This window comes from Tasmannia lanceolata, unplaced genomic scaffold (assembly GCF_043159265.1).
Source record: "Tasmannia lanceolata isolate RefF3 unplaced genomic scaffold, GAP_Taslan_0.1 ptg000018l, whole genome shotgun sequence".
Lineage (NCBI taxonomy): Eukaryota > Viridiplantae > Streptophyta > Magnoliopsida > Canellales > Winteraceae > Tasmannia > Tasmannia lanceolata.
In genome coordinates, this window is record NW_027518695.1 from 63,786,828 (window position 1) to 63,798,523 (window position 11,696).

At 39.6% G+C, this 11,696-nt stretch overlaps 1 protein-coding gene across 11 annotated transcripts; it reads left to right on the top strand.

The window, feature by feature from the left end:
- The first annotated feature begins 485 nt into the window (after window positions 1-485).
- LOC143851151 (uncharacterized) lies at window positions 486-11,452 on the top strand. Of its 11 annotated transcripts, none has more exons than XM_077360486.1 (5): window positions 486-1,232; window positions 1,911-2,676; window positions 2,783-3,030; window positions 10,947-11,134; window positions 11,220-11,452. In XM_077360486.1, the coding sequence occupies exon 1, from the start codon at window positions 511-513 to the stop codon at window positions 1,138-1,140; it is 630 nt and encodes a 209-aa protein (XP_077216601.1). In that variant the 5' UTR covers window positions 486-510; the 3' UTR covers window positions 1,141-1,232; window positions 1,911-2,676; window positions 2,783-3,030; window positions 10,947-11,134; window positions 11,220-11,452. The 11 variants fall into 11 exon arrangements, with proteins under 11 accessions (XP_077216601.1, XP_077216602.1, XP_077216600.1 ...); XM_077360487.1 differs by having other exon boundaries at window positions 1,911-2,664; XM_077360485.1 differs by having other exon boundaries at window positions 1,911-3,030; window positions 10,910-11,134.
- Window positions 11,453-11,696: the final 244 nt, after the last annotated feature.

Below are 11,696 nucleotides of genomic sequence, written 5' to 3' on the forward strand. Positions count from 1 at the left end.
GCCCATCTAATGGACGGTTTGGATCATCCTATGGTGCGGTCCATACCGTACTTTTAATAAAGTAAGAGTGCCCTCATCAAAATACAGTAGTGCTGATAACATTTCCCAAATTAATTTGCCGAGAATTTCTCCCCTTATTTCTTCGAGTTGGTGAAATTTCTCGGGGCGAGTTTTGAGGCTGCCACGTCACCGACAAGCGACCGAAATCCACGGCGGTCAAACACCCATTTTGTTTAAATTTCCAACCAAACACACTCGGGCGAATTACTAGAATTACATGCGCTGCTATTTCTCTCAAAATAAGAGAATCAAAATAAAGAAAAGTTTCTTTTCTTCTCACGCACGTCACGACTTTTCCGTATACCACCAATCAAAGATTTCAAAATCAATCAGTCATACTTATCCCATCTTTATTTTCATACTTATCCCATCTTTATTTTCGTAAAAGCAATACCCTTTTAGAATTGTTATAAATATCCCTTTCTTGACATTCCTTTCTCACAACTAATAATGGCGGTTGAGACCAGAGAAGAAGAAATACAGATTCTTAAATCAGAAATTTCACGTCTTTTAACAGAGAACAAAAAGCTCCATGAAGAAAAAGAATCTCTGATCATTGAAAGAGATTCCCTACGAGAAGATTCCAAGTCTATGTTTTCAGATATCTTAGAATTACAATCGAGTAATGAAGAGAATCTTGTAGAGATTCGGCAACTTAAGAAGGAAATTGATGGGTTAGTTGAAGGGAAAGAAAAGAGAGAAAAAGGTATAGATTTAATGGTGGATGACTCTACTTCAATACTTTTGAGTATTTTTGAAGCACAGAAAGAAGTAGAAGATGAGTTAGAGAGGAAAAATAGGATTGTTGGGGTTATTTCAGAGAAGGTTCTTATGATGATGAAGAAGACTGCGGATATGGTGAGGGGGTGGGAAGGGGAAAATGAGGGGGTGAGTTTTGGTTTTGAATTTGTGGAGATGGAGGAAGTGGAGGAGATTGAAGAGGATGAAGAGTTGATGGTTGTTATACCTTTTGCTGCAGAGTTGAGAGCTATTGAGAGAGGTTTTAAGAAGAGAGAGTGGGAGATGGAGGAGATGAAGAGAGAGTTGGAGATTTTGAAGGTGTCTGTGGATGAGGAGTAGGAGAAATAGGGTGTTGTTATCAAAGAAGATGTGGGTTTTCTTTTGGCAATTGTTTGTGATTTAGTGAAAGCCTAGAGATTGATGTATTACCGGTGAGATTTTTCTTTTTCTTACTCTTCCAAGTTGGAACTAATTCTTCTTCTTTTTCTTCTTCTTATTCTGTCTTTGCAAATGGAATGGATTCTTTTGTGTCCAATTTCCCTAGAGTTATGCAATATTTTAGTGTTGGAAGAATGCCTCTAACTAATGTCTACATATATGTTTACTATGGAAGCAAATACCGTTAGGGTACCCCCAAGCTGCCAGGTCTGTAGCTTGGGTACCCAACTCGAGTCGTTGTGTCGCTGTATGATTATTCACTGATTTCGGTTATTCCTGTTTGATTACATATGTTCCTATTCATGCATTGACCTCATGTTTTCTTTCGCATGCCTAGATCCGCTAAGGATCCCCTTATGACCTACTGACCTGTTAGCTCACTCCATTGGTTATAATTTACAGATCATGAGAGCTAATTCCGCATGGGATCAGGAGGAGTGTTAGTGCGGATTAGTTGAAACCTTCAGATTTTTCTTCACTTTATTTAATTTATTTCAGTGAGTAGATTGAATTGAACTATGTATTGATCTTGTTGGTTTATTGGGGACGGGGTGGGATGTACTTATAGTTGAATTGATTATTATTTGGGAATTAAATGTTGCCACCATGGTTATTTAATTATTCAATTGCGAATAAAGTTAGATAATTGTAGAAATTGCTTGATATTACAGCCTGGCATATTTGTGATCACTATTTGCCGGTGTGCGGCGCTGTTTCATGCTTATCCACGGACTTGGCTCGGGGTGTGACAGAAAAGAGGTATCAGAGCTAGACCCCCCGCAATACGGTGCGCCAGCAAAGGCGTTGGGCCCCGGGGGGTGTGCATGCGAGGACGCTGGTTCCGGGGTGGATTATGAGATCCCACATCGGAAAGGTAGAGAAAGTTTGTGGAATATATATGTGGATTCTCCCTCTCCCTGTGTAGATGCGTTTTCAACATCTTCAAGGAGCTGGTCCTACGGGGGTGGGTCGGTAACGCAGGGGCGGAATAGCGGAAGCTCTAAGGTTTAACGGGTAGTCAAGAATTAAAGGGTTGTTAACTGGAAATCAAGAAAGGTGTTTGCAAGGGTGGCTGTTAAGAAAGTAAATTGGTGGTTTTAGAAAAGTGATGGTCTTGAATCTTGATCGACTTGAGAAAGAAAAGGAAATAATAGGCTGTTGGGCAATGGTGGAAATAAGGTGTCTTGGGTTGGGAGTCGGAATTAATTTGATTTCCATGAGATGTTAAAGACTCAAGGTTTTTGTATTAGGTAAACAAGGTGGGTTGGTTACAGACTCAAAATATGGTGTGACTTTGAGAAAAGATGCTGGTTGCGTGGTCGATAAAGAGTAACAGGGTAATGGCTAATAAAAAAACGTAAGGATAAAGGCATACAGGGGGCAGGTTTATGGTCTTCCTACGATGGGAACAAAAAAAGGCAACGGGTAAACAAGCAGGTTATTTGGATGGGGTTTTCATTGGATGTTGGATAACTGGTTTATAGGTCATGTTTCTGAGATTGAAAAGGCTTAATTTGGCAAGACTTTGTGTTGGGTTTTGTAGGCCTAACAAGGGAATTGGGACTGGTTTTCGTACAACTCGAGATATCTTAGGTTGTAAGTATGGTTTAGAGGACTGACCTTTGTATTGCGGCAACTTCGAGGGACTTCACGGCAACAATGGCAAGCAGAAGATGGCTTGTGGGAACAGGTAAGAACAAGCAGCGGGTGGCTTGTTTTCCGGTGACAATTCCGGCTACGGGACGAAGGACGATTCCGAGGCAACAAAAGGCAACACGTTTTCAAAACAAAGTAAGTTTTTTTCTTCATTCCATTACTTGAATATTTATACATTGTTGAGTTTGAAATCAAAAAGGAAAGCTAATCGTAACCAAACTATTCCTAAACTCTATGCCTAGAAAACCTCTAAAACAAATCCTAAAGATCTTACAATTCGTCTAAAATTTCTTTCCCTACAATTTCTCAAATCTCAAATCTTACCAAAATTAAACTCTAAAAATATGTCTCCTAGAATAACTCTTACAAAATTCAAATTCAAATAAATGAAATAAAGAAGACCAATGTGGGCCGTTGATCTCAAGATGCACCTACATCATACCCCCCTTCTTGGAAAGAACTCGTCCACGAGTTCAGATCAAGGTAGATAAAACCGTTAGAAGTAAAATTTGGCACGCCCCATCTAGAAAGTACTTTAGCATGCTTCGATGGACGGTGGAATTTAATTTTGTCGAAAGCGCTCCCTCAATACAATCTTGGAACTTTGGTGGCAAAGGAAGAAAATAGCTTTCACTTCGATCGAGATCAAGAGCTTTATAATCGGCGAGGCGGGGCAGATCTTCGTTCATCTCTGTGGTAAGATCTCTTAGTTCCAGCTCGCTTATAATTGACACGTTATCGGCATCTTCATCAATTTCTTTTCTTCTTCGAGCGAATTCTCAGTTAGATCTTCTTCTGGCCTCTGCGGATCTTCAATGATGACAACTGAAGCTTCTACCTTAACTGTATCTTGTTGGCTCTTGAGTTTTAACAACTTCGTGAGATTTTGTGGTTTGGCGTTTGTTAGAAATGAGATTAGGGTTAGAAGAGAGGAAGAAGAAGAGGAGTGAAGGATGGAGAGTCTCCACTTGGGAGCTCCTCATGAATATGATGTATATATAAGCCCAAACTAGGGCAACAACATACAATGACTACAATACCCCTAACTAATACAAGTAATGTCCAAACTAACCTAATACATTATTCAATACTCCCCCTCAAGCTGGAGTGTATATACTATGAAGTTCCAGCGTGCTACAAAGAACTACGTCAACAACTAAAAGAGTGCAAGAAGCTCATGCACATCCAGCTTGGTATAACACTCATCCTCAAGCTAGTGTGGTACATACATAATGAAAAACATAAACAAAAAAACAAAAGCCACCATAAACAGCATCGAGCTCAATGTCTATCAAAAGAGTAGCTCCCTTGAAGTAGCATAACAACGAGAGCGATCAAATAGGGCCTCTCCCTGAATGAGAGCATGGCAAACATATCCGCATATCGAGGGCAATGGAGGCGCCATGGCAAGAACAGCTACAATCCAGCAAGCAAAAGGGGCACACCAAAGGTGCGCACAACGAACATTGGCGAAGCAGCACAACGCCAAGTGAAGAGGATAGCAACTGATGGGGAAATGATCGAAGACAAGGTTGACGGAGAAACCGTTGCCTGGAGAGAAGGGATAGAGAGAAAGAGGATAACCAACCAACGATGGGGAAACCATCATCTGGAGACTAGGTCGACGGCATGAACATCGTCACCTGAAAAAATAAGAAGATAGGAAGAGGATAACCAACCAGCGATGGGGAAACCAGCGATGGGGAAATCATCGTCTGGTGACAACATCGACGGCATGAACATCGTCACCTGAAGATAAGAAGAGTAAGATAACCAACCAACGATGGGACATCATCGCTTGGAGACAAGGTCGACGGCATGAACATCATCGCCTGAAAGGAGCCGACCAACGATGGAGAAACCATCGCCCGGGAAGGAGAGGTCGACGGAAAAAGACAGTCGCCTGTAAGAGAGCTGACCAACGATGGATATGGAAGCCATTGTCATCTGAAGATAAGAAGAGGAAGACAACCAACCAACGATAGGGACATCATCGCCTCGAGACAAGGTCGACGGCATGAACATCATCGCCTGAAAAGAGCCGACTAACGATGGGGAAACCATCGCCCGGAAAGGAGAGGGCGACAGGAAAAGACAGTCGCTTGTAAGATAGCCGACCAACGATGGATATGGAAGCCATCGCCCGGAAAAGGAGGAAGAAGATAATATGAAATGATAAGGCATAAAACCGAACAACATGAAGAGACATGAAAACAAGACAAAACTCCCTCAAGAAGACAAAGACAACACTCCTACGAAAAGGCACTACACCGCTTTCGGACATTTGATCAAACACTTGGTATGCACCGTAGAGAAGAAAACAAAGGAAAGATGACAAACAAGGCACCACACCTCTCTTAGACATTTTATCAAATACTTGGTGCGCGCCTTGAAGAACTACATAAAAGACATAGAAGGTAATAGAAAGAAAGAGATGATAGGAAGACGACAACAAGACAAGCACAAGAGAACAACAAGAAACAATACAAGACAACACTCCCCCTCAAGTTGAAACAAAAAGAACACTTTCAAGGCACAAAACCCCTTTGAGACATTTCATCAAACACTTGGGGTGCACCTTGAAGATGAGATGAGAAAGATAAAGGCCATAGGCCAAAAAAGCTATAGAGAAGAGAAAATAAAGAGAGCTTTGGAGTGGAGGAGAACCCAAAATGGGTTTACAGAAGTAATACAAATATGATTTTTGTTTTGTTTTGAGATATATGATAGAGGCAAATAGGTTAAAAACGAAATGCGTTTGACGAAATGAAAGAGAAAGAGTGAGATTTCTAGGGTATAGAAATGATTTTTTTTTTATTTGGGTACTGTAGCGGGTTACTGTATTGGTACTGTAGCGGTACTGTAGCAGTTACTGTAGTGGGTTACTGTAGCAGGGAATGGAGGGGTTAGGGGAAAGGGAAGAGGGGCAGTGGAAGGAGGAGGAGAAGGGAAGGACACGAGCGAGGAGAAGAAGTGACTCTTTTTTTTTGAGATTTTGTGGTATTGGCGAAAAGGACAAGACCAAGAGAGAGATTTCGTAAAAAAAATGGGTTTTAAAGACAAGGAAAGAGAGACACTACGAGAGAGATATTTGAGGGATTTGAGATTTGAGGGAGAAACTATAGAGAGATAAAGAGAAGAAAACGAGATACGAGAGAAAGGGATGATGGCATGGAAGGAGATACTCTTCTTCTTTCCTTCTTGAAGGATCAGCCCATTGGCTCTGATACCATGTTAGAAATGAGATTAGGGTTAGAAGAGAGGAAGAAGAAGAGGAGTGAAGCATGGAGAGTCTCCACTTGGGAGCTCCTCATGAATATGATGTATGTATAGGCCCAAACTAGGGCAACAACATACAATGACTACAATACCCCAAACTAATACAAGTAATGTCCAAACTAACCTAATACATTATTCAACAGCGTTTTGATCCATCTTTGGAGTTTGTTGTAGTGGAACAAGAGAATGTGTCTGGCGAGCATTCTCTTTACATAGATGTTTAGCGAGCGTTCTCTTTACATAGATGTTTAGCGAACGTTCTCTTTACATAAATGTTTAGCCTGGAGCCTTTGGAAAGCTTTTGGTGCAAAAGCTTTTAAAAATTGATAACAAATTTTTTTTTCCAAGGCACTTCGTTAAAGAATTCTCGGCACCAATTCATATGTTCCCACCAACATTCGGCACATCCTCTGACAATATCTTCGATGCACTCGATTATCTCTTCGTGATTCAGATCTTCTTCTTCAATATACTCATTGATGCCGTCAATCCAATCAAGGCACTCGTCTTCATCTTCGCCGTAAAAGAAGGGTATGTGGGATCCGGAGGTATGATAAAATCTCGCTCTCCGTGTCATCTTTCCTCATCCAGGATTACAAGATAAGATCTCATGTTCCCTAAGCTTTGATACCAAATAATGCAGGGGCGAAATAGTGGAAGCTCTAAGGTTTAATGGGTAGTCAAGAATTAAAGGGTTTGATAACAGGAAATCAAGAAAGGTGTTTGCAAGGCTGGCTGTTAAGAAGGTAAATTGGTGGTTTTATAAAAGTGACAGTCTTGATCGACTTGAGAAAGAAAAGGAAATAATAGGCTGTTGGGCAATGGTGGAAATATGGTGTCTTGGGTTGGGTAATGGGAGTCAGGGAATTAATTTGATTACCAAGAGATGTTAAAGACTCAAGGTTTTGGTATTAGGTAAACAAGGTGGGTTGGTTAGACTCAAAATATGGTGTGTATGACTTTGAGAAAGAATGCTGGTTGGGTGGTCGATTAAGAGTAACAGGGTAATGGGCTGATTTAAAAACAAAAGGATACTGAAAATCGTCTTTATATTGGATGGTTTGGTGTTTTGATGATCCCTACCTTATTGACCGCAACTTCTGTATTTATTATTGCATTCATTGCTGCTCCTCCAGTAGATATTGATGGGAGCGATTCATCCTTCCCGAACGCAGCATACAACTCTCCATTGTACTGCGCTCTCCAAGTGTGCTTGTTCCCCCCTTCTTCCTTACTCCTTACCATGGCAAGTCTTTGTGAAATAACTCCGATGAGAAGTCTTTCTTTGATAAGAATCGATACGATCTCTATAAGGTTCCTCCTCCGAGTGAAATTCAATGGGGTCGATAGAGACCATGTCTTCATCCATAGGATCCCAAGTGCCCGGATCAATCGAAAGTTCGATTCTATCTGAACTACTCATTTTCAAATGATATCCACATGGGAGAGAATCAATAGATTCTTTTTCGGGAGCGATTCATCCTTCCCGAACGCAGCATACAACTCTCCATTGTACTGCGCTCTCCAAGTGTGCTTGTTCCCCCCTTCTTCCTTACTCCTTACCATGGCAAGTCTTTGTGAAATAACTCCGATGAGAAGAAAAAGAGGCGTTAAGAGACCCTCCAACGAAAGCACTTTTTCATTCTTTCATATACTAGGGGATTTCGCTTGGAAAAGAAAATGTCCCATACTAACGGATTCGGGTCCATAACCATGGGTTCCTTGGAGGACCATTCCATTATTTGGTCCAATCAGAAATGATTCTATCATTGATGTATCTGCAATTCAATATGGATGGATATATCCCACATATAGATGTTCCCCCCCCCCCCCCTCTCATTTTTCCCGCGCAGTTTGGAATACTGGAACGGTCGTACTTGTTTTTCGAGACCCCGTTATAAGTTCTATCCATATACGTTCTGATCGCCAGTTCATACTAGATCCAGTTGCATTCTATTGGAATTGAGAGAATAAGCCAAATGAATTTGACTTTACCTTTTTGGCCATACAGGGAGATGTTTATGGTCTCCTACATAGGAGCAAAAAAAAGGGGACGGGTAAAGAAGCAGGTTATTGGTATGGAGTTTTCATTGGATGTTGGATAACTGGTTTACAGGTCATGTTTCTGAGAATGAATAGTCTTAATTTGGCAAGACTTTGGGTTGGGTTTTGTAGGCCTAACAAGGGAATTGGGACTGCTTTTCGTACAACTCGAGATATCTTAGGTTGTAAGGTATGGTTTTGAGGACTGGCCTTTGTATTGCGGCAACTCGAGGGACTTTATGGCAACAATGGCAAGCAGCAGGTTGCTTGTGGGAACAGGTAAGAACAAGCGGCGGGTGGCGTGTTTTCCGGCGACAATTCCTGCTGCGGGACGAAGGACGATTCTGAGGCAACAAAAGGAAACACATTTTCAAAACAAAGTACTGAGTTTTTTTTTTCATTCCATTACTTGAATATTTATAGGAGAAAATCTCCTTAACATTGTTGAGTTTGAAATGAAAAAGGAAAGCTAATTGTAACCAAACTATTCCTAAACTCTACACCTAGAAAATCTCTAAAACAAATCCTAAAGATCTCACAATTCGTCTAGAACTTCTTCTCCTACAATTTCTCATATCTCAAATCCTACCAAAATTAAACTCTAAAAATATGTCTCCTACGAATAACTCTTACAAATTCAAATTCAAATTAATGAAATAAAGAAGACCAATGTGGGCCGTTGATCTCGAGATACACCTGCATCAGTCGGGCACGTTAGTGATGCTGGTAAACAAAACTGGGTAGCGTAGAAAACGAAGAACCGGACAATATTAAAACAGTGGGGCCAGGGCGTGAGACTCTCTGTCAAAGTAAGTGGCTAATATCATATAGTTGCTAGTTTGAATCTAATGGGGTGGTTTAAGAAAAAGTTATATGGATACTTAGCCATGTTTGGCAACCTTGAAATTTTTTGCCATGAAATATTAGATTAACAAGTGGTGAACGAGTTGGAGAGGCAAAGAATTGAGAGATGGTGGATGAGGAGATGGTGCCAAATGGGAAAACCTCTATTTTGAGTAGAGTTTTTTTTTTCTTCATTTTAAGCCGCATTTCTCACCTTCTTCCCAATCATGCCCTCTATATTGTGCCCCTCTCTCACCCTACACTCCTTGCCCCCTCTTCCATAACTTTGATAAACTTATATTCCATGCAAACAATTTTCATGGGTACCAAACATGACCTTAAAAGACAAGTTTAGTCATGCAATCTAATTGAATTATGAATGCTCTTGCTGTAAGCTTGCATTTTAATTGCTTCAAAAATCCACTTGAATTACAACATTAATCAGAATTGCACCTTCACTTCAATTAGATTAGACACCCAAACTAGCTCCTAAGGTTACAAATTTCTATAGGTTTCAAAATTATCAATCCAGTTGGTGACATAATTCTGAATTAGATGGTTCAAATGTATTTGAACAACCAAGCAATACAATTGACAGCATCCTCAGTTTTTTCGGGTGATCGAAGCCGACACTCTCACTGTTTTAAAGTTTTGGCTTGCCCCCCACAAAAAAAAAAAATTAAAGAAAAAAGTACTCGATCTTTTATGGAGAAAAAATTCATGGAACAAGTATTCTGTGGAAGACTATTCGAAGGTCAAGTCAAAATTATCCTAAAATGGAGAAAAAATTTCACATGGAAAAAAGTTCTCATTGAAATTGAGTTAGCCAAACACTAGAAAACTCATCTTCCAGGTTCTCTTCCCCAACTATAAGCCCATGTCAACTATAAGCCCATGTTTGGCAACCATGAAAAAATATTCATAGAATATTGGTAGTGCCAGTACAGAGATGGGCGAAAGAGATAGAAATTTGAGAGGGTGGCAGTGAGGGGAGCATGAAAAGCTCCTAAAACCAGTTTGGCCTAGTTATTATTTTTTCACTATTTTTCAGAGATTTCTGATGCTACCTCCCCTCCCACCAACCCAAGTCTCTCCCTTTCCCTCATGTCCCCATCTTACACAGTGGGGCCCATGAATATTCCATGGAATAATTTTTTTATGATTGCCCTAACACTAGAGGAAGACAAGGGAATGGCTAGTGGGGTTAGGAGGAAAATAAAAACTCACCATTATGAGAATGGCTATGCAGAAAGTCACTTTAAGATAATGGTAAAGGCAAATTTTGAGATGCAGATGTAGTGCCAAGTCTCTTTTTTGGCTATGCGGAAAGTCACTTTAAGAGTGAAACAGAGACTTTCCTTTTAGCAAGTGGTCCCTTTGTAAATAAATGAATGGGATTTATCTCTTACAGACTAAAGTGGGCTTCTATTTTATTAGTAAACTCATAATAAACTGTAGAAGTGGAATCCACTTTAATTATTCTCTTATTCTCGAATTTTATTTTATTTTTATTTTTCAAAATTAGCCCGTGCATTGAATAGTAATCCAGGTCATTCATGAAAGGCACTGCCAGAAATTACCAAAAACAGCAGCTGATTGACCAAAGTCCATTGCTATTTTCTTGCTATATTAATTGCTTTTTTGTATTTCTTTTTCCTTTTTTTTCTCATTGCCAGAATTCATACACTATCTGTATTTGTATGTAAATGGTATTAGAATATGTTTCATTGCAAATAAATTCATATCAAATTTCTTTATTTATGGGTATATCGGTCATTTCCATGATTTCTCTTTGTTTTTTTGGTTTTTTGTTTTTTTGTAAAGAGGGGGTGATTTTTTTTTTTTAAAGAGGGGGTGATATTTTCCATATCTTTCTCACTATGCAGTCACATGGGTTTCTCTTCTACAACACCAACTAACATTCTCTCACCACAGCCCTCTTTTTTCCTTTGAAACTGCAAGCTAGAGAGAGAGAGAGAGAGAGAGAGAGAGAGATGGAACCACCTTCTTCTCAAGTAATTTCTAGTAGCAACTGCCAGACAGATGATATACAAGATAAGATAACAGATGAATGGTCAGTATTTTTACCTTTTTAAATCTTTTTGTTTTTCTGCTCTTTTTTTTGTGGGCTGTGATTTTTTCTATTTATTTTGGTGCAGCTGTTCCTGTTGGTATGATTGTTCAGAGAACTGCCTTGATTTCCTCTGCTGTTCCTTCCTCTTTTAGAGTTGCAAGCAACATCATCTACTCCTCAATTCCGTTTCATTTTTCTAAGTTATGTAAGAAAAACTTAAGTTTTACATGTCTGCCTCTCTAGAACCAAAAGAAAAGAAGTAGAGAAAAACCAACTTGTTATTAAAGGATTAGATAATCTTTCTCAGCATTTTTACTTTGTTCTTTTCTTCTGTTCTCTTTTAGGCCGTGTTTGGATTGCATGAATTTCTTGAAAAAGTTTGGGAAGGAAAAACATTTTTAAAATATCCTACATCTTTTACACAAGAAAAAAGACAATTTGAAGCAACCCTATTCAATTTTTATTCAGAGGGACCTTCAATTTATGATGATATTCCTCTAATTAAACCATAATCATATTATTTCCATTTAACTTATGGAAAGAAAAAAATTTCCAGAGAAAC